Below are 25047 nucleotides of genomic sequence, written 5' to 3'. Positions count from 1 at the left end.
TGAATCTTGTAAGACAGTACCCGGGGGTGGCTAATGTTGAAAAGGTCAGGGATACATGGTCAAAGTTTTCGAGTGGTGCCAACAGAGCTATTCTTTTTGATTTTTGATCCAGCAGATGATGGCAGGATTAGTAGAAGGCTACGTTCATTGAAGTACGCATAGGACGATAGGGTCCGAAAGGGCTCGATGACAAGAGTTTGTGCTACGTAGGTTAAGGTTGAAATGCTTGGTTGGACGCGGCAAATTGGTAAGGAAAAACCAGAAGCTAAAAAAATCGAAAATCAAAAAGCAAAAGAGAATCTCCGAATAGGGGAATCGAACCCCTGGCTGCCGTGTGAGAGACGGCGATGTTAGCCACTACACCAATTCGGATTACTTGTTGAGTATACCAAGAATAGAAAATATATACCCATCAATTTTTTAAGTGCACCCGTTTTATTGAGACTATCGGAACGCACATAGGAAGACAGTATCTCCGAGTCTATCGCAAGTGCTCAGCGATGTGGTAATAGTCGTCACAAATGGGAGGTTTTTATTGATTTTTTTTGCTCCAAACCAGAATTTGTCGAGCATGAACAAGGAATCATATGTCAACCCACATATTGACCTGGTCACTTCTGTGAGATGCGTTTTTGTCCCGGCCTTGAGCTCGCCGAGGCAGAGAGTGCACATGGAATCGCTTCAACATCCAATATCTGTGGTTTCCAAACACGTACCCAGAGCAGTCAGGACAGTCGAGACATCTAGTGGAATGTAGAAAGGCTTCCAGCGACAGAACTTAGTAATCATCAATAAAGTCTAGTCAAAATCAAATATGATTCCAGTCTCAACGTAAGTGGGTAGATTCTCTACGTTGATGAAATGCGGCTTCCATCCCTGCACGGGTAAGGTAGGGATGATAATGTGTGTTCCAGCGAGTACGAGGCCTGATGGTGTCAGTATTGACTTTATGGATGTCAATGGTCTATATGGTTTACATAGGTATCACTTAAAGTGGTGAATGTCGTCTTGGAAATATTCAGGGCTCTACAGCAGCGACACGTCATTGCAACCATATCTAGCGTCGTTTATTGTGTTTAAGAAGAAATTGCGTTGAAAAGAACCACCACGGTTTTACTTTTTTTTTTCAAAAGATGATTTCCTGATATTCCTTGTGTATTACAGAAATCAATGCTCACACATTCAACTAAACCTGACCACGAACCGAGATCTGAGTGCCCCGTCGATCAATCTCACCTTCGATGAGATCAGAGGACTAAGCGCCGAGATTGTCCGGAGTGGGCGAGGGATCATTCATCCACTTCATGTCCTTGGCGGTGTCCTCCATGTAGCAAAGTTCCAGAGACAAGATGGTCTCTCTCAATTCCATCAACAGGTCATCGCCAAAGTCTGGGCACTCGCGGCTTCGTCGAGCGAATTTCTGATCCGGGGCATCGAGCAAGGCCCCGGCTGACACGGCGGCCAGGATACGACGCACGCCATGACCCTTTCGCAGTTGAACCGCCGAACGGATATGCTTCTCGGTGATCCAGACGTCGTACAAATTGGCCATGTAGCTGTTGTCCTTCACGATGGAGCGGAATCCTCCGCGAATCCGTGAGCGGATGCGGTCATGAGGCGCGTCAAAACCGGCGCAGGGCTTGCTGGGGTTGGCCTGTCGAATCTGATACGCAAGCTCTTCGCTGATTTTATCCTCAATGTCGCCGATCTGGAAGTATTCTGCGAGACGCGCGACTTCAATCGCAGCTGTGAGATATTCACCGGGGGTCTTGGCGTCGGGGATCTCGATGGCATTGGAGTAGATCCACTCCATGAGAATCTCAAAGCCTCGGGGGGAGACTACGCCGTCGATTTCCTCGAGGACAACTCTGTCTGTTTGGCCCTCTAGGAAGTGGTCGAACATGATTCTGAAGTAGGTAGAGGGCGCGATCAAGACCTCCTTCCGAATGCGATATTCGACGCCGGAAGGCTGGAAGCAGATGGTGACGGCAGGTTCATCCAGCGAAAGCGGCTCTACTTGAAACATTTTGAACAGGGTCACGTCTGTCCGAGAGGTTGAGAGCTGTAGAAGAGAAATGAAAAGTGTGTGTGTGTGTATGTGTATGGGAAAGAGAGAAAGAGTGAGCTCGGAAGTGAAGTGTAAGTGAGAGAGTTTTGGGTTCACGAAGAGCGTGAATGGAATATCTATAGTGAGAGGTGTTGATTGACGAGTTATTACACGTTGTCAAGGTGGGAAAACATCTCTCTGTGGTGTTGATTACCAGTCTACATAGTTAACCACCTTTGAGATGTTTGCTACTAACCATAAATCAGCAAACCGATACAATCACGGCGTCGGAGATGGCGGCCGCCACCAAAACAATACACATCGACGAAGAGATGATGGCAGGACAAACATGTTAGACCAATGAGGTCTACCCAGTCCAAGAAAGACCTAGAAGATTGCCATCATACTGATCTGTTCACTGAGATGCGACTTCTCATTGAAATCTCACAGTCATGACTAAACGGGTTCAGTACGTAATGACTTTGGAAACTCTTCACATGCTTGCCATAAGATGATTCCTCTTGGAAGCAAATGGAAGCAAGGTAAGAATTCTCGGCCTCGTAAATTTCCTAAATAGGTCCAAAACAGATGCACTGCTTGTGTCGGGCTTAAACCAGACAAAAAATGCATTTCTCTTTTCTTCGTAAAGTTAGTTCGAACCGAAACCACAAGCAGGATATAGGATCGCTTGCGGTTTTAATGTTTACTAAGATGGTAACTTACTTTGGGCGGAGACTCATCTACTCAAGCACTGTGCTCATTGATGGTCAAATTTTTTTAGTGTCTTCGTGACTGCTGCAAGAAGATCAGCGGCGAATGATGGTACCATAGGGCTTTATATTTGTGGTCTGCCGTCCAGGGTCTCCGGTAGGGTCTGACCATCGCGACAGCTAACACACGACACACTGTGTTCTTCAGGTAATCGTACAACTGGGGGTTTTCATGTAAAAGCTGCTGTAACTACATTCGTGATCTGTCTCATTACTGATTTTTCGAGTCTTGTCCTCGATGACAACCTGACATTCTTGAGCAGAATATCGAAAGAGGAGAATAACCACGAGAAGGGATTGGATCTTTGACATTGAACACCTGCGAATTCGATCGAGAAAGTGAGAAAGGCTCTTGATCAAGTGTGGGCAAACAGTACATCACAAAAGGACTGTGATAGAGTCAGATGCGGCTACATTGCGACGCTGGTAGGGCCTTAGTTTATATAGTCTACGGTTCGAGGAATCTCTCGAGTCAGAAGCAGCTTTCAGATTCAGGCCGACACACTCGATAGACAAAGTGACAAGGTTGAAGCTATTTCTTGTGAGTAGCTCCACATAGATGGAACTGAATCCAATGACCATGAGGTGTGTATCCACGCAGCTGCAGATTTCACCATCGGATATATACTGTTTCCTACACTTTTCGGTTGGGTACCCGGACTCCGCCTCGCGGAACTCCCCGCTGCACTCGGTGTGGGAGCCCTCATTACGTCAATTGACACTTGGCGCTCGGAGCTGCGGTGGGTTGCATTGGGATTCCACTTTATAGTTGCGTGTGTCCTTCCAGACCCATCTTGTGTCCAGCCACCCTACTACTTTGCTCTTTTTCCGGGGGAGTTTGAAAGCACTCTTGACTTCCTCAAGTCTGCCCATATTATTCACAATCTACGATCCTACGGTATCTTCAAAAGCATTTGATATTGATTTCGAATTCAATCACTCGGCAGTTCCCTCCAACTCTCTACTACGACTACGACTACAACTACGAATAAAAACCACCACAATGCTCCCCGACAAAGAACTCGCTTACCTCGAACGATGCATTGAACTCGCCCGCGAAGCTCTCCAGGCCGGCGACGACCCCTTCGGTTCCATCCTCGTCGACGACCAAGGCCAAATCCTCAAAGAAGACCGCAATCGCATCGTCACCGGAAACGACATCAGTCTACACCCCGAACTCACCCTGGCTACCTGGGCGCACAAGAACCTGCCGCCAAACGTGCGTGCCAGCGCAACAGTGTACACCTCTGGCGAGCATTGTCCCATGTGTGCTGCGGCGCACTCGTACGCGGGCCTGGGCCGCATTGTGTTTGCAAGCTCGTCGAAGCAGTTGCGGCAGTGGAAGGAGGAGTTGGGGGCGCCGACGGGGGAGGTGGCGGCGTTGCCGATTGAGATGGTGGTGAAGAAGGCTGAGGTGGAAGGGCCGGTGGAGGAGTTGGGCGAGAAGATCTTCGAATTGCATCGGTTGAGGTGGGAGAAGGTGTGCAGTCAGAGTCAGGGTCAGTAGGAATGCTGAGTCTGGTCTCCTTGTTTTTTTTTTGCTTGGGAATATGGATAGTCGGCTCGGCTCCGATCGGCTGTATCTCTGGGGATGATTTAAAGTGACTGTTTTTTTTCTTGGTGCGGAGACGAAGAAAGATGGAAATGAACAAATCGATGAGATCGGCTTCAAAATCCCAAGTAGAGTTCCTTTGTCTAGTCCATAATAAAACTCCCAAAAATATAACCAAGGGGGAATACAACTCAAAACAGAAAAAAAAAGATTCTATCTATCGCACACGGATTGATCTAGTTGATCCACCCCTTCGGCCCGGCCCAGTTGCCCTTCACCATGGCGTTGTAGTACACCCATGGGAAAAAGTCCTTCTTCAAGTGATAGAAGGATCGGCGCGGCTTGGCCTGATCGATACCGAACCAGTCCCCAAACGTCTCCTTGGGCACTCCACCGTATTTGAACTCGGCGAGGAGCACCTTGCCGTATTCGGTCAGGAGTGGGCAGGAGGTGTATCCATCGTAATGCGCATCCGGCTGCTTACCCTCCATGGTCTGCAGCAGGTTGCGCACCAGCACGGGCGACTGCGAGGTCACTGCAGCCGCGGTCTTAGACGTGGGCAGAGAAGAGGCATCGCCCGCGGACCAGACATTGCCGAACTTCTTGTGACGGGTGGTGGCGTCGTCCACGTCGACAAAGCCAGCCTCGTTGGCGAGAACGCTGTTCTTGACAAAGGCAGGCGCGCCCATCTTGGGGGCTACGTGGAGCAGGTCAAAGGTGGTGGTGACTTGCCCCTGTCCATCGGGGCGGGCAAAGGTGGCCTTGTTGCCGTCAATGGCGACCAGGTCGTGCTGGAAGAGACCGTTTACACCACGCTCTTGCTGCAGTGCCGTCAGGGCCTTGTTGTACTTGGGCACGCCGAACATGACTGGCAACCCGGTGGCGAAGTTGATCTTGATCGGAGATCCGGCCGGGTCAGCCGGGTCGTAGAGACCGGCACGCTTCCAGTGATCCAGAGCGAGCCACATGATCTTCTGCGGAGCACCCGCACACTTGATCACGCCGGCCGGTTGAGTGAAGATTGCATTGCCCTTCTCCAGTCTCTTGATGGTACCAAAGACCTTGCTGACGGAATCGTAGCCGTAGATGGAAGAGACAGGAGCGGTCGGGTCAGCCAACGCTTCGGGCAGACCCTTGATGGCGCCCCAGTTTAGCGCCAGACCGGGAGCCACGATCAATTGCTCGTAGTTGAGCTTGTCCCCGTTGCCGAGAGTGACCGCGTTCTCTCGGGTGAAAAGGTCGTCACGCTGTCAGCGTAGAGCTTCAACTTGGAGTCGGCCAACTCCTTCAGTGGTCGTCGCAATTCCTCCTTGGTTTTGAGGCCACCGCCAACGAGCGTCCAGCCGGGTTGGTAGTGGTGCCATTCGGCGGGGTCGACAATCGCAATGTCGTCCTGGGAGAACTTGCCCGACTGCAACAGCTGATGGCTGATGGCCATACCAGCCGAGCCACCACCCACCACGACGACCTTGTGGGCGCGACCCGGTGCGGCGACTGGGGACTCTGAGACGGTAGCGTAGTTGCGAGCGCGAGGCAGAGCGTGTGCGGTGCGGCCAGCCGCACGAGCTGCCGATGATACTTGGCGACCGACGAGCATTATGTACAAAGGATGAATGAGCGACCCCGGGACGAATTGAACAGATGAGTTGCACGAGAGTGAGTGACGGGTGCAGTAGGAAAAACGAAAGAAGATAAAGAGATAGAGAGAAGGGGAAGAATGAAGAGAGAGAGAGAGAGAGAGAGAGAGAGAGAAAAAAAAAGGTTAAACCGGTCTAATAGTAAGTAGAGAGAGAGACGTGGAGATGGCAGTCCAGCTCCCAAGAGTCAATGGAACGATCACATCATTTCTGACTTGGCCAGTCACCGGCCGATAAGTTTACCGTACAGGACCCATACGAGACCCACTCGACATCGGCTGGTCCTGGCAAGATCCGGGGGATGGTCTGATCGACGGTCAGTCAGGCCAGACGGAATGGCTGCGGGCGTAAGAGAGACGATGGTCGAGATGACACTCGTCACGGTGGAAGAGGACCATCTCCATCCCAGGAAAAAGGACTTCGAGTCATGTCGGGGAGTGGATGCGGGACGGTTCAAGTCAATCGCCGACTCGGTCACCATCGGCCTCGGCGACCAGACGCCTGTCGAGAAGCCCGAGTCTCGCCTTCCACCATCAAGATAGTCACGTCCAAAAAAAAAGTCAAATGTCCAACATGGAACGCCGAAGTGGTCGACCTCATTGAATACTTAAAATCCTCCTGACCTCGTGGGTGACGGTGTGTTTTTATGGCCACTCTGCAAAGAAAAGGGCTCCAGTGGATTTCATCTCCAACAGTCCGCTGGTCAACGCCGTTTGCATCATTCTTATCGATATCGTCTTCCACCCCAGCCAGAGTCTCACGACGCCACTTCAGCACATAACACAGACCCAGACACCTCGACAAGTGACTCGCAGAAACGGTACGCTGCAATCGCAACGGTCTTCTGTGCAGTCACCACTTTTCGCCAAAATGTCTTCACAGCAGGTACAACCTGGCCCGGCTGGTCCAACCACCATTCACCAGCAACCAATCGTTCACAATGTGTTTGAGCGCAACACGGGGACATGGCAATATGTCGTTGTGGACCCAGCAACTGCAAAAGCAGTCATCATCGACCCGGTCCTAGACTATGACCCCTGCACGCAGAACATCACAAGCGCCTCGGCGGATGCTCTGCTAGCCTTGGTCAAGGAGAAGGGCTATACCATTGAGATGATTCTCGAAACACACGCTCATGCCGATCATTTGACTTCATCGTCGTACTTGCAAAAGAAGCTGGCTTCAACCCAAGGCTTCAAGCCACCCATTGGCATTGGGAAGCGGATCGAACAAGTGCAACAGACATTTGGCCCACGCTACGGCCTCGCGCCGGATGAATGGGCGGGTGTGTTCGATAAGCTCTTTGACGACGATGAAGTGACCCCCGTGGGCCAAATGATGGTCAAAGCGATGCATCTTCCTGGCCACACCCCAGACCATTTGGGCTATCAGATTGGAGGTAAGTTCGAGCCGTGGACGGTCGAGATGAATGGTAGTCTCGTGCCTTATCTTTGGTGATTTCGGCAGCTAAGATTCCGTCCCATAGACAATGTATTTTGTGGCGATTCTCTCTTCCACGCGGACATTGGATCCGCACGATGCGATTTCCCCGGTGGCGATGCTTCCCATCTCTTTGAATCCGGGCGAAAACTACTCAGTCTGGAAGATCATGTGAAGATCTGGCCAGGCCACGATTATCCCCCCGCTGGCGGTCGAGAACCGGTGGCTTGGATGACGGTGGCGGATCAACGACAGCAGAACCAACATCTGCGGGACAGGGTCACTCGGGATGAATTTGTGAAGATGCGGAGGCAGAGAGATGCACATTTGAAGGCGCCCAGGTTATTGCATCAGTCTCTTCAGATCAATATTCGGGCGGGGCGACTGCCCAAGCTGGAGGAGTCAGGACACCGACTGCTTCGGTTGCCATTGAATCTGAACGGCCTTGATTGGTAAGGGGGCGTCTAAGACCTGTTTCCCTTTTTTTTCCTTCTTGCCTAAAGTATCTTTTTTCAACCCTTCACCTCCTTGCTGGCGAGTGGCCTAATTTCTCACCTTATCTTTCTATCCCAAAGCTCAATAGGAAATCAGATGGTCAGAGTACCTATCCATTGAAAGTGCTCCTCTGGTGCATCTGGCAGACTGTCACCGAGACATCGACTAAATTTTTACCATCCTTATCATTAGGTCGAGAAGTCCAGGCCAAACCCGATCTTTAGAACGTTTGGCACTCGCAACGGTATATCTAGATGAATGGCCCAAGATCAGATGTAACACCATGCGTACATACCCATCAACACCAGATTGACCAACTGGGATCACACCCCTAAGAATACACCGAGGGGTCCAAGACACCAAGAAATGGTTCCTGTTCCAGTCTTATACGACGCCTGCTCTCTTTCCAAGTGTTGCTAATCCTACCACATCAAAATAAACTCCATATCAAATACAGAAAATCGATCCTCCAAACCAATTTCACCTAACCTAGACCGCTTTCCGATGAAAAAGATGTATTTTACATTACGAGTTTAGTAGCACCGATAGGGAAAAATACGATCTTAACCAGCACATTCGGCGACCACCGGGCATTCAGCACATATATCCACTCGCCTCATCTTATACTCTTCTGTCACTTCGCCTCCAAGCGCTGACCTATTGAACACAGCGTCCTTCTTTTACTTACCCAAGTGGCCTATCAGCCCTCAATTAATCCCGTGCACGTGGATATATGTCCAGGTACCCGACACCAGAGTCTTAAAACCCACAACCCTTCCAGGACAGAAAACATCTGGTTCATTTCCAAACCCACCAAGCCAATGTTACCTGCCTACTAGTCCTACACAATGACGTCCTTCCTCCGACGTCTCCTTCCCAAAAACATCCCCAACACCAGCTCCCAACAGCGCGACCATCACGCCAACGAGCGCACATTTCTCTCATGGACCCGCGCAGGCCTGGGATTCGCCGCCATGGCTCTCGCCCTGGACCGCCTCGATTCCATCGACCGTGTGATCTCGGCCAAGATTCCGAGCTTGGAAGCGGCGCTTCTGCAATCGTCTTCTGCGTCTTCTCGTCCGGCGGAAGCGTCTGGGGCGCGTCTTCGCACGGATGCGGGCACACCGTCATCTGTGCATGATAGTCGATCATCCCCATCGTTGGAAAGTAGCTCAAAGGTGGCGCCTAGTTCTTCTTCTCCGAGGAGCGTCTTTGGATTCTCTGAATCTGTCTCTGCGTCCAGATTGTGTCAATTACTGGGGCTGTGGTCTCTGGGGTATGGCTTTTTTCGATACGTGTCCATGAGACAGTATCTGCTACGGGGTCAGTTTGTGCCTGCGCTTTGGGGTCCGGTACTCATGACGGCGGGCAGTTTCGGGGCGTTTATGATGTTGGGGTTGCAGATGGATCGCCGGCGCGCAAGTCACGTGTAATGCATCCATTTTTCCCAGACGGGGGGTGAGAAGTCGAGAAATTACAAGTCTAGAACACGCTTGTCGGCTAAGAAGAGAACTAGAGTGCGGAGGTCCATGCACGCTACGGACATTTTTATTGTGGAATCAAAGAAAGAAGGATTTTTGAATCTGTCAAAAATTGAGAAGAAAAACGACTAGATATGCCATATGACGGCTGTTCAAATAAGGGGCCATAAAAAACAAGTCAGAAAAGAAGTGGGAGGGGAAAAAAAAGTAGAGAAAAATGCAAAAAACAGGAAAGATCACAAGGAATTGCATGCTTTCTTAATGAGGGCGGGAAAGACCGCGTTGCTTGTTCAATCGTCCGTCCCATATGTCGATTTACTGGCGACTGGCACCATTCAGACCATTTTGCACCGCCTCCAAAATCATATCGCGAGCCTCCTCAAGACTAGAGGCACTTCCCCGGATCTCGATCGCCTCACCTTGCGCCTGGTTCTTGGGCACGTTGATGCGGCATCCCGTCTTCTTGCGAATGGCGTTAATCTGGCTGCCACCTTGACCAACCACAAAGCGATAGGTCTTGGGGTCGGGCAAGATGAGGTATCCAGTGGCTGACTGTTGGCTGGCGCCAGCAATGGCCTTCTCAATAGCAGCACGGGCCTTGGCAACGTTCTGGGTGTGCCAGACAGAACCCAGGGGAACGGAGATGCGTCAGCATCGCTGGGAGCGCTCGTGTCCACAACCTTCCATGAGTGGGCATCTGAAGCGGCAGTAGGATCGTCGGTGATCAGAGGCAGCGAGCCACCAGTGGCACCGTCGCGGGTTTCTTCAATGGCGGGGTTCGCAGGCACAGACTGACCGGCATGGTCGACGGTGACCCGGTAGTCATTGCGAAGACGGCGGAAGATGGCCCCGTTGTCCGCCACAGCGTGGTGAAGGTTGCGCGGCACCTCCACAGTCTCAGCATGCTGATCCTTTAGCAACCCCTCGATGTGCTCCTTGGCTTCAGCGACAGCAGTGCTAGCACCCTTCAGCTTCACATCGGTCTTGCCAGATCCCTGCTTGGGGATGTCCAGGGTCACGTTGAACTTGGACTCGATGTTGCGGCGGGTCTCACCACCACGTCCAATTAGCATGCGGTGCTGAGCGGTAGAACGCTCAAGGTCTCAGACACTTGGTCCTCGCGCTCCTTGACAAACTGCTCGATAGCCGCCACAATGTTGTCCACGATCTTGCCATTACCCTCCAAGCGGATAGTAGATTCCGTGCTGTCAGGACGGGGGAAGCGAACCATGCGCGCAGCGCTACCATCGCTGGGACCACCGGCATCGGTGACGATCTTGCGGATGTTGGCACCTGAGATTGAATGTTAGCAGAGAGTAAGATTTCTTGTGAAAAACGTGTTGGGGGTTTACTTACCACCACCACCGATGAGAGCCTTGTGGTACTTCCGGTCCACGTCAATAGTCTTGGTGACGGTGGCATCGAATTCGGATGCGCGCTGTTCCAAAACCTTCTTGGCCTCAGTGACCTGCTGCTTGGTACCCTTGATCCGAATTTGCACACGTCCGAAGCGTCGGGGCATCGTTTGCGCTGGGGACATCAATCTGAGCACCGGTGTCGGCGCGGAGTTTATCCATCTCACGGCCGCGCTGACCAATCAACGAGGCGATCTGACTTTGTGCAACGGAAACAGTCGCCGAGTGAGAGTGGTCGACAACCCACTGGAGAAGACTCATGATCTCGTCACGAGCCTGATCAGCGCCTTTGCTCGGACCCTTGATCAGAACCTCATCGGCAGCTTGTTGAGGACGACCAGGTCGAGCAGCTCCAGCATCACTGCCAGCCTCACCAACGGACTGGTCATCGGCGGAGTTCGCAGCGCGGGGGAACTGCACACGAACAGAGTAACGGTCCTGGAGTCGGTTGACCTGGTTACCACGCTGGCCGATCAGCTCGCGATGGTACTTCGCAGGAATCTTCAAGATATGGGTGGTCTCATCCTCCCACTTCTTGCCCATGTTCAGGATGCGCATGCGTGCGGCATCTGCCTTGGCCTTGGGTCCCTTGACCTCGACCTTGCCGTTCTCAACTTTGATATCGACATCAAACTCCTCACGAAGTTTGTTGATGTTCTCGCCCCGCTTTCCAATGAGGAAGTTGGCGAATTTCTGAGGGAAATCAAAGGTGGTGGTGTATCCACGCTCGAGGTCGTCCTGTTCCTGCTCGGCGACAAAGGCATCCAGCTTGGAAGACAGCTCGTCCACCAATTTTGAAGGTCCGCGCAGCGCAACTTCGCATTTGCCGTTCTTGGCATCTCCGATGAGAGCACGAACTGGGATACTGTCTTCAGCCTTGGAGTCTTGTTCACGCAGAATAAATTTGCGGGTCTTCTCCTGGTACTTGGCAGGGACAGTGACGCTCTTGGCGACAATGTCCTGCTGATCTCCGAGAGCGCTCAACAAGTATTCCTGAGCTTCCTGTAGCGACTTTTCAAAGGCCGCCACGTCAGCGGAAGAAGGCCGTTGCCGGGGCACCTCGAAATGAGATTCGGAAGCAGAAGGACCCTCATAGACCAGAACCACATCGGAGCTTTCGTTGTCATCAGGAATCAGCAGGTGAACACCGTAGTCACCCTGGAGCTTTGGAGCACTACGAGAGCGAAGATAAGAGTGGAAGTAAGGATCAACCGGAACGTGGCGGAGACGCGAGGGGGGATGCGCTTGGACCAGATTCATGATGTCGGAGCGGGCACGGATGGTATTCTTGCCATCGCGAGAATAGACTTCCCAAGTAACGGGGCCGTCGACGCTCGGAGGCAAAGCAATGTGGGCATCATAGGCAGCCTCAAGCTGCTTGATGATTTCGCGACGGCGGAGATATTGCGTCAGAGCACGAGCGTGTGCATTCGAGCCAGCAGGCGCGTTGGGATGCTGACGGGAAAGGTCGATGCTGGCCATCTGCATGCTGGTAGCAAGGTCCATCGCGTGATTGATACCATTTTCAATTTGGTCCAGAGGTCCAACAATCGTAAGGAACTCGCTCTCGTCATTAGCAGGAGGAAGGACAATACCGCAGCCCGTTTGCGCAAGGAATTGGTGCAAGGCATCAACCTCGTTACCAAGGATGAACTGGTGCTGGCCACGGTTGATGGCAAGCTGGCGCAACGTCAGTTTACGCTGCAGTTCAGCAGCCAGCCGTTCGATTTCAGCACGAGCCTCTTGAGCGGCAGTGCGTTCACCCGAGATGACAATGTGCTTATCAGCGCAAGGGACAAACTGCACGTGGCCAGGGTTGGCCTCCTGGGGAGGAGGTCGAGTAGACCATGTGTCGTAGCGGGGAACGTGCACTTGAGCCTTTGTACGCTCCTCAATATCCCGCAGTTGCGCATCGTGCACTCCGGCGATGAAGGGGAAGAACTCTGGGGGAACGGTCTTGAGACGCAGGTTCATGTTTGAGCCACGCTCCTTGACAATAGCTTCGATCTCACGTCGCGCCATTTCCGCAGCAACAGCATCACCCTCAATGAGCACATCGATGGTGTCATCTTCATCGTCTTCGTGGGAGGCGCCGTTCTCCTCGGTACGGGGAACCTGCACACGTGCGCCGGTACGAGTCTGGATATCCTGAACCACCGATCCCTGACGGCCGATGATGTGAGCGCGGGCGGAGGTTGGAATGGGAACGCGGACCGATTGCTGTTGGTGAACCACCGTGTTAGGCTCAGTTTAATTACCCTGTATCTTAAAAATCGGGCATGACTCACCTTTGATCCCACTTGCTGCGCAACTTCCTTGAGTGCTTGGCGAACGGCATCCGCGGAGCCTTTACCCTCGAAGATAATTGATCCTCCGGGCCCACCACGCATGTCGACGGTTGCCTTGGACCGCCGAGAAATGTCCCGCAGAATATCTCTGATGGGCTTCTTCAGTTGACCGCGGGGCTGCATTTGAGAGGGCGCAAGTCGCAATTGCTCCATGTGCTTTCCGGGAAGAGACATCACCCTTGGGACGTCTGTGAAACTCGCACTGTCAGTCATCTTTCCATTCGTCTTATGCTGAAGCTATTCCATCATTATCACTTACCCTGAGGCTGAGCTGAGCGACCATTGGCAAGTGCAGCCGCTGCCGAGGGCTTCTTTGCCCCCCACGTAGCTGCAGCTGGCGCAGCAGGCTTCGGGCCACTTCCGAGAGCAGGGAAGAGCTCTTCTGATTGCACATCGAACGCAGGAGCCTTCTTGGGAGCGGGCTTGGAGACTGCAGGAGCAACAGCCTCCGCCGGCGCAGCGGAGCCCGAAGCGGGGGTCAGGATTGGAGGCAATGGCTGGTCGCTGGGAGTTGCAGATGGGGGAGGGTGCTTCAGGTCTTCCTCGTCCACGGTGTCCTCGACGGTTGGCTTATGGGACTCGTCGCGCGCGTGCTGCTCCTCCAGCATGGCTGCGAGAGACTTGGAGGCGCCGCCATTGGCAGCGGTGGATGCTTCGGTAGCCATTTAGAGAAGGAAAAAGTCGATCGGTGAGATAAGAAGTTCGTCACAAGAGAGGTGATGAGGATATGTAGTGGGATGTGTTCAGTCTGTATTACCAATTGTTAGCACGCCACGAGTGCGCGATCCGAAGTCCAAGTCTGAGGCAAGCCAGACCAATGGGATTTAATTGCAACTCACTCTTTTCAAGTGGTACCAGGGAATGAGTCTTTGGATTTGTGATTTTTTTTTTTCCAAATCGGCAATCAGTGGAGGAGGAAACACCGAGTCAATGGAATGAGGGGGGAGGGGGAAAAGGGTCGGGGAGGTCCAAGGGAATCCGGGGAACGTGGACCAAGCACAGTGGACAAACTTAATGCCCAAGATGAGAGTCCCGAACAGGAAGTGAGGGGAGGGTGAAAGATTGCGGGTGAGAGGTAGAAAGAAAGGGGAGTGAGGTGGGAGAGGGTGGAGAGGTGGACAAGAGAAAGGATGGAGTTCCGTGAGATCCCCAGAGTACACAAAGTGACCCGAAAAGGCCAGCTCGAGGCTCCGGGGGGGTTTTCTCCGAGGCCGATGGCCCACGCTAATGATTTGCTGTGCCTCAAACACAACCTAGACTTTGCAAAGTCACGGTGTTTGCCCACTGGTCATGAAAGGTTGGAGGCTTCCAGCCCTCTGAGGAACAGTTCAATAAATTGTGATACTGTGAAGAACAACAATTAAGAGTAAAGAGCTGTGTTCAGTGTGAGACGAAGAAGTAGAGTCGAATCGGATGGTACCTGAAGGGACCTCCAAAGTAGGAACTTGATGAGGCTCAATACATCTGACAGGGTCATCCAATGGCTTCACTCTTTTATGACCTATGGTGTTTCTATATGGCTTTGACTGACAATCCCATAATCTTCACTCTAAGGTGCCGTTTCACAGTATCATGCTGCCTTGTACTAAGTACTTACTAGGGTGAGTGATTGATTGTGTGAGCATACCAATGGCCACGTGCTCTCTCCCGCTTCTGCATGGCCAGCCCGGTGTCCGCAAACAAGACTGGAACAGCTGCAAGAGGAACACGACTCTCTCAATTCAAAGATGATCGTAGCTTACTTTTCAAATTACAATGTGCCTTAATGACCATTCTCTCCGAGCTTATTGAAATCAAGGAAAAGACCGATCAGAGATATTCGCCTAAGCCTGTGGTCAGAAACAGCTGATCAGGATGGGCTAGATGTCGGGACAAGTTAAATTAACGGGAAATAGGAAACATTTCACAAATATTGAAGATGACTTGGTGTGAGCAACGCACATGACCGTCATTCACCACTGATACCTATGCATTGCCTACATGATTGGAAAGGAACGCTGGTGGCACACAAGAGGAATAGATTCCTGACCCATCAGAGTACTTGTCAAATGAATCGGTAGTCCACAGGGAATGTATCGAGGTGTCAGTCTATCTTCAGGAATTTGCAGAGGTGACAGGTAACTAGATGTTGAAGATGGGGAGGGGGATATCTCGATCCATCACATCAAGCTACTGGGTCGGGGCTTCCTGGAGGGCTTTCTATGTCTTTCTCTGCTATTCATAGAACCAATCACTGATCTCGGTGCACTCCCAAGGCAGTCACCAACATATCAGAGTCACGTGTGTCTTCGTTCGGTCTTTTTGTGTCACGTGAGAGAGAGCCCGAGACAACTCGAAGCCACTCAAACTCAAAAGCCCGATGGCTCTCGGAAAGGGAATGTAGCCGATTCGTCAGACTATCGGCAGGGCCAAAGTCACCCTGAAGCATCCCAGCAGCGCATTTCGGTTTATATTTGTCCCCTGTCCACAGTCGACTACCCGTTGAAAGATGTCAGTCATCGGGGTGACACCTCGAATGGTGTCGCACGACGTACGCAAGTGATGGTTAGCCCGATAAGCCCCACAACAGATAACGCAAGAATTTTCGTCGGCTCGTCCAAGACGGAAGCTTAAATTGAAATGATGAATGGCAAGGCGAACTGGGTGCCTAAACTCTGAAGAAGATCAGCTCGGTGTAGATCATCTACAAGGCGTTAGTAAGACCCAAGTGATGAAGCTTAGAAGATAGCTGGCCAGGTTAGGGCTGCTCTCATGAAGACTAGAGAACTGTCCTGTGTCTATCACTTGAAGACACTGACGTTTGTCTTACTGAACACACGAACGCGCAGTGGCGAATCAAAGATCGATCGACGCAGAAAATGAAGTCGGTAAAAAAAAATAAAAAAAGGTCGTTTTAGCAGAAACTTCGGAGCAATTGGCCCACTACACAATGGGGCTCACAGGCCACCGGCAAAGAAATTTCCTCGGACCAAATACAATCAATCAGTAGACCCAAGCCTCGGGTCCCCTCGTCGCGTGCGGATCATCGGGGAAAAAATGAGGTAGTCGCGATTCCTTGTGAGATCTTCATCTCCTTCTTCCCACCACGCTTCTCGACAAGCCGCCGAGCCCTTCACCCCAGCCGTGACGACAGGTAACAGCTGGTCGCAGCCATGGCATCTCATATTGTCGACGACCTAGAAAAGACGGTGCACTCCACACCACCAGTCTCATCCGCGGATGAGGCTGAAATCGAACCCGTCAAGACATCAAAGCCCCGCGGCATCTTGGCCACCATTCGATCCTTTGAACAATATCTTGATGGCAAGTTGGGGATCGAGTCGCACAGCCTGGATCGGGTGCCTCCCGAAAACCGAGACTCACCAAGTACCATCGTGATGGCGCTGATGTGGGCGTCGGCGACGATGAATATCAGTTGCTTCTCCACCGGGTTTCTGGGGCATAAGTTTGGGTTGTCGCTGGGTCAGACGATACCGACTGTGATTTTTGGGACCCTTTTGGGTGCTAGTGTCACTGTGAGCCAATGATCTTCCATCCTTATTCTCCTGCTCTTTGCGTGTATCGATCGCAACCCCTTCGCTTGCTGGTGCATTGGGTAGAAGCTGACCGTCTGTGTGTCTCCGGCTGGTTTGTAGGGCTGGTGTGCAACGATGGGTCCTGGAACGGGTTTGCGCCAAGTCGCCATCTCCCGATACTCGCTGGGCTTCTATCCATCTTCCGTCATCGCTTTGTTGAATGTGATTGAGCAACTAGGCTGGGCCTCGGTCAATTGCATCACTGGCGGTCTTGCACTGAGCGCAGTGTCGGATGGGCGGGTCTCTATCGCGGTGGGCGTGGTGATCATTGCCTGCGTCAGTCTTCTTTTCAGCTTCGTTGGGCTTCGTGGGGTGTTGCTCTATGAAAAGTACGCGTGGATCATGTTCTTCATCATCTTCATGATCATCTATGGCGAGGCCGCGCATCGAGCAGACCTCTCCGCACCGGCTACCGTCAGCGGCGCAACGCTTTCCGGCAACGTGCTGAGTTTGATCGGTGTGGTTTATGGATCCAGTGCATCATGGAGCTCGATCGTCTCGGACTTTTACGTCCATTACCCCGTGAACACATCCAAACTGAAGATCTTCTTGTTCACCACCTTTGGCATCACAATCCCCACCTGCATCGGTATGCTGCTGGGCGCATGTATCAGCTCTGCGCTTCCCACCAACCCCGAGTGGGCAGCTGCCTATGAAAACGGCATTGGCGAAATTCTTCAGGAGATCATCTACCCCAATGGCTTTGCAAAGTTCTTGCTCGTCCTTCTGGTCCTATCCGGCAGTAAGTTTGCCGACCTCCCAGCTGCTGTACAGCAAACCATACCCTACGAGACTGACCTGCTTGCCTAATAGTCGGCGTCAACTGCATCGCCATCTATTCCGGCGCCCTTTCCGCCCAACTCTTCGCGACTCCCTGCGCCAAAGTGCCCCGCGTCGTATGGTCCATCCTCGTCTTCGGCGGTATTCTCGCCCTCGGCATCGCCGGTCGAGACCACTTGCTGGACGTGTTGGAAAACTTTCTCTCTCTGCTGGGTTACTGGAACACGTCATTCTTCGCAATCCTGTTCATCGAGCACTACTGCTTCAGATCAGGCAACCTCGCAAACTATGACCTGGACGCGTGGAATACTCCGTCCAAGATGCCCATCGGTTACGCCGGTCTCACCGCATTCCTCTGCGGCGCCGCCGGGTGGATTCTCGGCATGGTGGAAACGTATTATGTGGGCGTGTTGGCGGAGAAAATCGGTGCCGATGGTGGAGATATCGCGAATGAGCTGGCGCTCGTCTTCACTTCGGTATCGTATTGGCCTCTGCGAAAATTGGAACTGAAGTACGTGGGGCGGTAGAGCGGAGTTGGGGGGTCGCGAGGAATGAGCCCCAAGCATTCTTTGGGTATGAGCATCTGGACGTTTCTTTTGTTTATTTGTTTCCCTTGCTAAGTTCAACGGGTAAAGTGTATCATTTTATTTCATTTCATGCATGATGTGGGAAATATGTGTATAGAAATTGGCATCCACTCAACAGGGAGTTTAGTGCATTTGGTCGCAATTGATGAAAGTCCCTTCGGGGACTACTTGAATACAAGTCATGTTTGCATCATCATATTCAGAACCAAGTACAAGGCCTAGGTTGATAAATGGCGAAATCGACAATCCTCTGACAAGAAGAGGTAACAAGGCAGCAGGATCATAAAAGAACGAAATTCTTGCAACAGCGAGCCGAACGCAGCGGCTGCCATGAATGTATCAAGTATCGACAAGAAATACCCAGGATGTAAAAAACGGGCGTGAGATCGTTAAGCAACATCCAAAAGTATAAACAAGAAATTCGGAAAAAAAAAGAAAAAGAAAAAGAAAACCTGCGGTACAATCTCCACATCTGCGCAAAGACCGTCTTATACTTTGCACGAAGTGAAGATCGACCAAAGAAAAGAAAGAAGAATTCGCTGGGGAACAGCTCCAGAGGGACACTTTTCATACGCCGCCTCAGACTGCCTTGACGACGGGCCAGCCCGTTGAAAAGTCCAGCTCATTCCAGCCGTAAAGATAGCCATCGATGCCGGTGCCGCCGCTTTGTTTGGCCGTGAGGGAATAGTAGTGGTAGTAGAGAATAGGGCCGAGATCCTCGTCGTCCAGAATGCCTCTGTTTCATGCGTCAGTTCTGCGTCAGATTGGTCTCTGCGTGCTTGAGGGAGAATTGGTTGAATGGACATGGTGCTGGGCTTGTAGGCTGGGAAGGGTGCGATAAGAGGCAGGTTGCAACTTACTGTCCTCCGGGTGCATACACCTGGTCATGACTGGCGAGGATCAAAGTACCACCTGATTCCCGGCAAGATTTGCCTGTTTGATCAACCTGTCGGATCCGAGTAGGCCAAAAGTCAGTTATATAATTGGGTTGAAGACCCAAGACGGCGACTTGGAGCGAGGAAGAAGAAAATTCAGGGAAAAAGTGCAGACATCTCCCCGGAAGGAATCACTTACAAATTCACCAGTCGCACTCGACGAGCGGCAGACGTCGATGCGGTATTCCTCGCCTGGTGGCGGGGATGTAGCGGTATAGGAGCCAGCGATACCGCCACTATAAAATAGATAGTAGTAGCTATCATGTTGATACAAGAAAGGAGCTTCGATGCGATGATTTAAGCTTGAATTGAGAGCAAGTTGGTGCGGTGAGCCGGATTCGACATGCAGAGGACTTTCCATGGGAATTTGGAATAATCCTTGCCAGTAGGAGCCGAATTGAAGGTACTGTTTCCCATCCACCTCGATCCAGTTCGGATCGATCCGATTGTAGGCGCTGTTGGCAGGGATTCCAACGATGCCGTGGTCGGTCCATGACTTGGGTTCCATCGTCGGCGAGGTGGCCACGCCAATCTCGGAGTTTTGGGTGCCCAGTTTGGAGAGTACGTAGTACATGTAGTAAAGTCCATCTTGATAATGCACGTCGGGGGCCTGGGCGGAATGTTAGGTCTTCCTTCTCTGTGCGTGTAGTACTCGAAATGGCCGAGCATCATTGTAGGTGAATCCCCCATCCAAATAGGGTCCATGTTTTGGCATTGGAGAGAAGTCCGCGAGAACATACCCAAATATTCTTGCTGTCAACCCCATCAACGCGGATGATGGAGCCATCTGGCATTGCTGGACCAACGTCCACCCACGGTCCCGTCAGCGATGGAGAGGTCATCGTGTTGACACCAGTACCGGTAGAGAATCGAAAATAAGTGCCATCGGACACGCGACGAATCAGTGATGGATCATGAGTCCAGCAGTCTCCTGTGCAAGGGCCTCGCGCTGGATAGGCACTTGCGAGTGCAAAAAAGAAACATAGAAAAATGGCCAGCATTTTCAGAATATTGAAATGGACAATTGTAAATTCTAAGTAGCCTCTAGCTCCCTTTGTAAGAAAATAAAAACAGTGTCGACGGGATCGGAGCTTAGATGCGCGTGTCGGTGTCGGTCTGCTTGTCGACTCACGGGGTAATTGTTCGATTCTCTTGAGCTGGCGGACGATCAGTACAGTACTTATATACTGATTATTTTGGGAACCCCTTGTTTACCGTCAAGGTACTGATCTCACAGCCTTGCAAGGCTCGTGCAGATTGTAGCCATCAGGGCGTTCGGCAGAAGAGCTTTGCAGCAGTCTCCGCTTCAGCTGGCAGCATCTCAGTCGTGTCAATTGAGGGGCGATTAGAGACTTGGTCTAGACATGCCAATGAATTCTCCATTCCGAGTGACAATGTTATTCGATGCAGCGGAGCATGTGTCTGTTCGTGTGTCTCGGCCCCCATGGGGCCGTTTTCCAGTTATGTCACCTTGGACAGGGGTAGCGGAGCCGATGATCAAGGGACTACAGTCCTTGGTTTACAATCTAGGGTCGGAACACACTGAGGGCAGTCCCATCGATGGGACTATCATTACAGGGCAAGTTTATTTCTACCTTGGTTTGGCCCCACTAGATAGTTCAGCTCGAGAGGGACTCTGTCTGTCTTTGTGCCTTGATCGAAATCAGGCAAGTCGACGGGCTTGCCGAGGAACTCATCGTCCCCTCCCGGAGATCTTAGCCATGTGGGTTTCAAGCTTACATGTAGTCTGGTGAGGCTCGGCAAGAAGATCGCGGTCGACATGTTTTTGCTTGCCTGTTCTCGTGCAATAAGTGCATGGATCCGAACGGCACTACCGTGGATGTGTGGAGCCAATGCTTGTTCATATAATTCGAGAAGTTTGTTTTTCAGAGCTCTACTCCCCGGTACCCATCAGCTGTGTAAGGTGCCAGGGCAATTGTCTCATGTGTTTTCTCAACTTCGCCAAACGAGCCGAGAGGAGCACTCGAGGAACTGGTTACCATTTCAGCCACAAATTCTAGATCCCAGCTTGATGCTGGATCTGGACTACCTGGACCCTCGAAGCCACGAATACCGACGAAGAGACTCGCATTGTTCTCGTTCATGGGACGGGACGAGACCAACGTAAACCGAGGTCCAACAAGGGCAGGAAGAGTGGAGCTATTGTTTTGCTGGTTAAAAAGGGTCTTGTTTGTGTTCATGCTGTTTTGATTTTCTGCAAGGGGGGATCAACAGTAGTTTCTGGGGATACGCGCTTGTGATGATCTCCCCGTTCCGTATTCGAACCGGTTAGCTATTGGAAAGACGGTTGGTAAACTTGATCCTCGTCCTCGAGAACAATTGAGGCGTTGGCGATGAGCATTTGCCACACAGATACTCGGGCAGCCCCATAGTAGTACATATTCTTTTCCCACGTACTTTCAACTCTTCTTTATTCTATTAGCTTGGGGTTTGATCTACCTGGGAATGGGAGCGTTCATCGGACCAATATCAACGTCCGGTTGACCACCTCATGAGCCTTATTAATTATTTGATCTGCAAGTTCATAAAGGCTGGGTGATGATTTTTGCGTGAACCAAAAAAGAAAAAGAAAAAAAGGAATGCTGTGCACCGCATTTCCCTCATCGTTTCCACACGGTCTCCCTTCCACACAAGCCATCTCTGACTCTTGAATCAAGAGCCACGATCCAAAGCCTTACCGGAACAAACACATCTCTGCGTCGCTCAGGTTCAAGCCTAAAACAACGTCGACTGCAACGTGCTGTTCAACTGTGCGACGAACAATTTATGCTCATTGAGAATAAACATGCGGCCATCCCGTCCGAATGAAAAGTTCGAAGTTCCTCCCTTGATCAAGATCTTGCCGAGGAGGACTCCGCCCGCGGACCAGACACTGACACCATCACCACATCCCGCGTAGACATTCCCGTACTGGTCGTTTTTGATCCCGTCGGGAATACCTTCGCTTGCCATTGCAAAGAGACGCCGATTTGTCAAGAAAGGTTGGCCGTGGATAGTAGTCACGTCGAATGCATAACTGTCCACCCTCATGTCAGCTAATGGGCTCCAGGGGCGACTTGGAAAGTGTGTTCGGAAGAGGACTGGCGGTCTATTGAAGCTGGGTATCCCTCCCGCTGTTTGTGAACTTACATCGTTCTCGGTAGGAGAGAGTCGGTGCTTCCATTGCCAATGACCTTGGCGGTGTCGGTGATATACACGGTCTTTTCATCCGGCGAGAAGGAGATCCCGTTGGGCCGTCCAAACCCATCGGCCACAACATGCACGGCCTTGGTGGCCGGGTCGTAGCGATATACCTGGTTTGGTAGCTCCGGCGCCGGGCGAACGCCTTGCACCGATCCATAGATGGGATCGGTGAACCAATACGAACCATCTCGCGACACCACTACATCATTGGGGGAATTGAACTGGCTGCCGTAATAATCCCGGACGAGAGGCTCTGATTCGTACGGCGCGGTAGCCGACATTTGGAAAAGGCCGCTCGTTTCGTTGAGGGTGCCCTGGCCGGCCCACATGATACCGTCGCCGTTGTTGACCGCGCCGTTGGGCAAGGGAATAGTGCTATTGATGATTTCCGCCGTGACCGGGTTCGCGCTGACGTTGACTTTGCTGATCTTGATGGTGGTCTTGTTGGTTACCGGGTCAAGGAACATGTTGCTGCTCACAAAGAGGGCATCGGAGCTGGGGACGTAGACGGCCGCTTCGTGGGCGAAGGGGAAGTCATTATTTTCTAGAAGCAGCTCGAGTTTGGGCGCAGAACCAAGGATGGAAAGGAAGTCGTTGTTGTAAATGCTGAAATTGGCCGGCACAGAGGGGGTCACGCTGGCCGCGAGCCCCGTCGCAGACAGTCCGGATACCATGACGTCGTCTTGGTTCCAATGTGCTTGGAGCCACTGATGATTCTCGCGAGGGGATAAATGATCGATGTGCAGAAGCTCCCAGCTGCCGTTGAGACCTGGCAGTTTCTTCTGCAGTGAACCGTGAACCGTGGACAAAAGTCTGTGGGAAGTGGTGGATATATGAAGAGCCACGGATTACTACCGATTCCCCTTCGAACCCAAAAAATTGGCGACATTGTCCCCATAGTTAAAAGGCGGGCGTTCCTCTCATGCAGCTTCGAAGGATTCCATTACGACGTTAAGGTTCGCTGGATCGGGGACCGACCGAATACTGGATCCATCGACGCGCCAACGTCCGCACTTGGGCAGTTTTCCCGAAATTTTCCCACGGCTTGCGAGTTGCTTTTCGCCGCGGATGGACAGGAACGTCGAGCTGTTGCTAATTGAACAACGAGAGGGTCAGATGGGCAGTCCTGTTGCAGAACTGTGGAGATTTCCGCTTCGATCCGGTACACTACTGCACGCTACGGAACGAGGGCGCATCCTTTCACATTGCATCTTGGATGGGACAGCCGAGGGTGTGATTGAGGCGATCGATATGCATTTTGATTTTAGTAGAACGTAAGGTTTCTAGGTAATTGTCAAGTCGATTTCTCCGACAATTGAGGTGAGGCATTATTGCTATGCAATTTTGATAAATCATAATGTGCCGAGCATGTGGCACGCATGTGGCACGCAGACTCGAGTCTCCTGTAGCTGGTTAAGCAATCATATGGAGAAAGTATAAAATTCCAAATTGACAAGATGCAGTCCCAAGCCCACACGCCCTATGCACCGCGACTCCAGGAGATTCTGAGTAGTTGCGATTCCATGTCATGCTGAGCTTGCAAAGACAACTATCGATGTCTTATCTATGTAGTGACCCTTTGGCTTTCACTGGTGTGATGATGCCAGGAAACCTGCAAAGCTACTGCATGTACCCACAATTGCAATTGAGTATAATCTGGAGAAGTCTACTATAACCAACAAATGCGCCACGAGCCATAAACCATGGGTGCCCACGGCAGACGCATCCAACCATGAAGTCGCAAGACAAGCCACTACCGATCCAACACGAACCCCATGAGCAATCCGGGACCAAACATGATGCCATCAGAGAGGCTGGGGGACATTCGTCCAGACTCAGAATGGCCTCGGGGTGTTGTTCACATGGATAAGAATAAGGATAGTCAAGCAAGAAGTGATGGTGGATATCCAAGTCCTGATATTGTGCACGGAACAATTGTGCATTTCATCAATAGCCCAGGATTCTGATCTGTCTGCTGTCTGGTCATCCACGTCAAAAGTTGAAACACGGGCGCGGGCTGGCAGCAGCCGGACGGGGCCCGGGGCCTCATAACATGGCTAGCAGGACACAATGTATGTAGTGAAATTGAGAGGTAGAGACATCCAATATTGCAAATATGAGCCCGATGGGCCAATAAATCCGCACGTCGTGTTTCGCCTGCAGAATCGTGCCAAGCATGCCTGTTTTTCCCCTTCTGATCGTGCCAAACTGTGATGGTAAGGGAGAAATAGAGACGAACCACGCATGCGCGTCCGAGGGTCCTTCAAGGCGAGCGAGTACCTACCACGAACAGATGAAATCATAGCAAAAGTGACGCTGGGGGGGGTGCGGGTAGAACCGCATGGGTGCTACACGGACACTCTTGATTCCTCTGTCTACTGGACTAAGGATACAGACAGTCTGGTATGCGGCGGTGGAGGAAGCCTCAGAGAAGGACTCTCTCCGTTGTGTTCATTTTCCGGGGGAGGCCAGTGCCTGTGTGGTTAGATCCCTTCAGGAATTATCTTTTCTCGGCGACGCAGGTGTAGGTACCTGCAGGGTTGAGTCACCTTGGGCTGCTTGATGTTTCGCCCATGCTCACCAGGAGACTTTGCGAGTCGGACGGGATTGAAATCCCTTGTGACCAATCGACTCCCGACTTTCAGTGACTCGGTTCTACATTTTCCCGTGTCCATGCAGTCTCCTGTCGCGAGTCAGCAACCACCAATGGCCAGAAAAAAGGATATCCATTTCACCACAAGATCTATGCGTTTGTTCCTCTTGGCTGCAATGGAAATCAGT

General features: G+C 51.7%; 10 protein-coding genes and 1 non-coding gene across 11 annotated transcripts; 5 read left to right on the top strand and 6 right to left on the bottom strand.

Annotated features, from left to right (window-relative positions):
- Positions 1–300: 300 nt before the first annotated feature.
- On the bottom strand, positions 301–372 carry POX_tR014. Its single transcript has one exon. It is a non-coding gene; the product is annotated as a tRNA-Glu (tRNA).
- An 883-nt stretch (positions 373–1255) lies between these two features.
- POX_a01011 (uncharacterized protein) lies at positions 1256–2026 on the bottom strand (the record flags this gene model as incomplete). Its single annotated transcript, XM_050109941.1, has 1 exon — positions 1256–2026. One exon carries the CDS (start codon positions 2024–2026, stop codon positions 1256–1258), a length of 771 nt encoding a protein of 256 aa, XP_049973709.1.
- A 1794-nt stretch (positions 2027–3820) lies between these two features.
- POX_a01010 (uncharacterized protein) lies at positions 3821–4324 on the top strand (the record flags this gene model as incomplete). The annotated part of the gene is made up of 1 exon (XM_050109940.1): positions 3821–4324. One exon carries the CDS (start codon positions 3821–3823, stop codon positions 4322–4324), a length of 504 nt encoding a protein of 167 aa, XP_049973708.1.
- Positions 4325–4605: 281 nt separating this feature from the next.
- Positions 4606–5966, bottom strand: POX_a01009 (Sulfide:quinone oxidoreductase; the record flags this gene model as incomplete). The annotated part of the gene is made up of 2 exons (XM_050109939.1): positions 4606–5562; positions 5616–5966. The coding sequence occupies 2 exons, from the start codon at positions 5964–5966 to the stop codon at positions 4606–4608; spliced, it is 1308 nt and encodes a 435-aa protein (XP_049973707.1).
- Positions 5967–6341: 375 nt separating this feature from the next.
- On the top strand, positions 6342–6548 carry POX_a01008 (uncharacterized protein; the record flags this gene model as incomplete). The annotated part of the gene is made up of 1 exon (XM_050109938.1): positions 6342–6548. The coding sequence occupies one exon, from the start codon at positions 6342–6344 to the stop codon at positions 6546–6548; it is 207 nt and encodes a 68-aa protein (XP_049973706.1).
- A 328-nt stretch (positions 6549–6876) lies between these two features.
- Positions 6877–7902, top strand: POX_a01007 (Glyoxylase B2; the record flags this gene model as incomplete). Its single annotated transcript, XM_050109937.1, has 2 exons — positions 6877–7405; positions 7493–7902. The coding sequence occupies 2 exons, from the start codon at positions 6877–6879 to the stop codon at positions 7900–7902; spliced, it is 939 nt and encodes a 312-aa protein (XP_049973705.1).
- Positions 7903–8789: 887 nt separating this feature from the next.
- On the top strand, positions 8790–9374 carry POX_a01006 (uncharacterized protein; the record flags this gene model as incomplete). The annotated part of the gene is made up of 1 exon (XM_050109936.1): positions 8790–9374. The coding sequence occupies one exon, from the start codon at positions 8790–8792 to the stop codon at positions 9372–9374; it is 585 nt and encodes a 194-aa protein (XP_049973704.1).
- A 363-nt stretch (positions 9375–9737) lies between these two features.
- On the bottom strand, positions 9738–13850 carry POX_a01005 (uncharacterized protein; the record flags this gene model as incomplete). The annotated part of the gene is made up of 7 exons (XM_050109935.1): positions 9738–10031; positions 10103–10471; positions 10534–10715; positions 10779–10952; positions 11005–13057; positions 13126–13373; positions 13445–13850. 7 exons carry the CDS (start codon positions 13848–13850, stop codon positions 9738–9740), a joined length of 3726 nt encoding a protein of 1241 aa, XP_049973703.1.
- Positions 13851–16337: 2487 nt separating this feature from the next.
- Positions 16338–18067, top strand: POX_a01004 (uncharacterized protein; the record flags this gene model as incomplete). The annotated part of the gene is made up of 3 exons (XM_050109934.1): positions 16338–16700; positions 16821–17502; positions 17574–18067. 3 exons carry the CDS (start codon positions 16338–16340, stop codon positions 18065–18067), a joined length of 1539 nt encoding a protein of 512 aa, XP_049973702.1.
- Positions 18068–18706: 639 nt separating this feature from the next.
- POX_a01003 (putative arabinan endo-1,5-alpha-L-arabinosidase C) lies at positions 18707–21263 on the bottom strand (the record flags this gene model as incomplete). The annotated part of the gene is made up of 7 exons (XM_050109933.1): positions 18707–18863; positions 18988–19073; positions 19202–19672; positions 19803–20219; positions 20298–20372; positions 20674–20776; positions 20971–21263. The coding sequence occupies 7 exons, from the start codon at positions 21261–21263 to the stop codon at positions 18707–18709; spliced, it is 1602 nt and encodes a 533-aa protein (XP_049973701.1).
- Positions 21264–21798: 535 nt separating this feature from the next.
- Positions 21799–22940, bottom strand: POX_a01002 (uncharacterized protein; the record flags this gene model as incomplete). The annotated part of the gene is made up of 2 exons (XM_050109932.1): positions 21799–22099; positions 22213–22940. The coding sequence occupies 2 exons, from the start codon at positions 22938–22940 to the stop codon at positions 21799–21801; spliced, it is 1029 nt and encodes a 342-aa protein (XP_049973700.1).
- Between the last annotated feature and the right edge of the window lie 2107 nt (positions 22941–25047).

The sequence above is a fragment of the Penicillium oxalicum genome, chromosome I, assembly GCF_001723175.1.
Source record: "Penicillium oxalicum strain HP7-1 chromosome I, whole genome shotgun sequence".
In the NCBI taxonomy this organism is placed as follows: Eukaryota; Fungi; Ascomycota; class Eurotiomycetes; order Eurotiales; family Aspergillaceae; genus Penicillium; species Penicillium oxalicum.
Note: the sequence above shows the minus strand (reverse complement) of the source record. Positions and strands in the feature narration are given on the sequence as shown.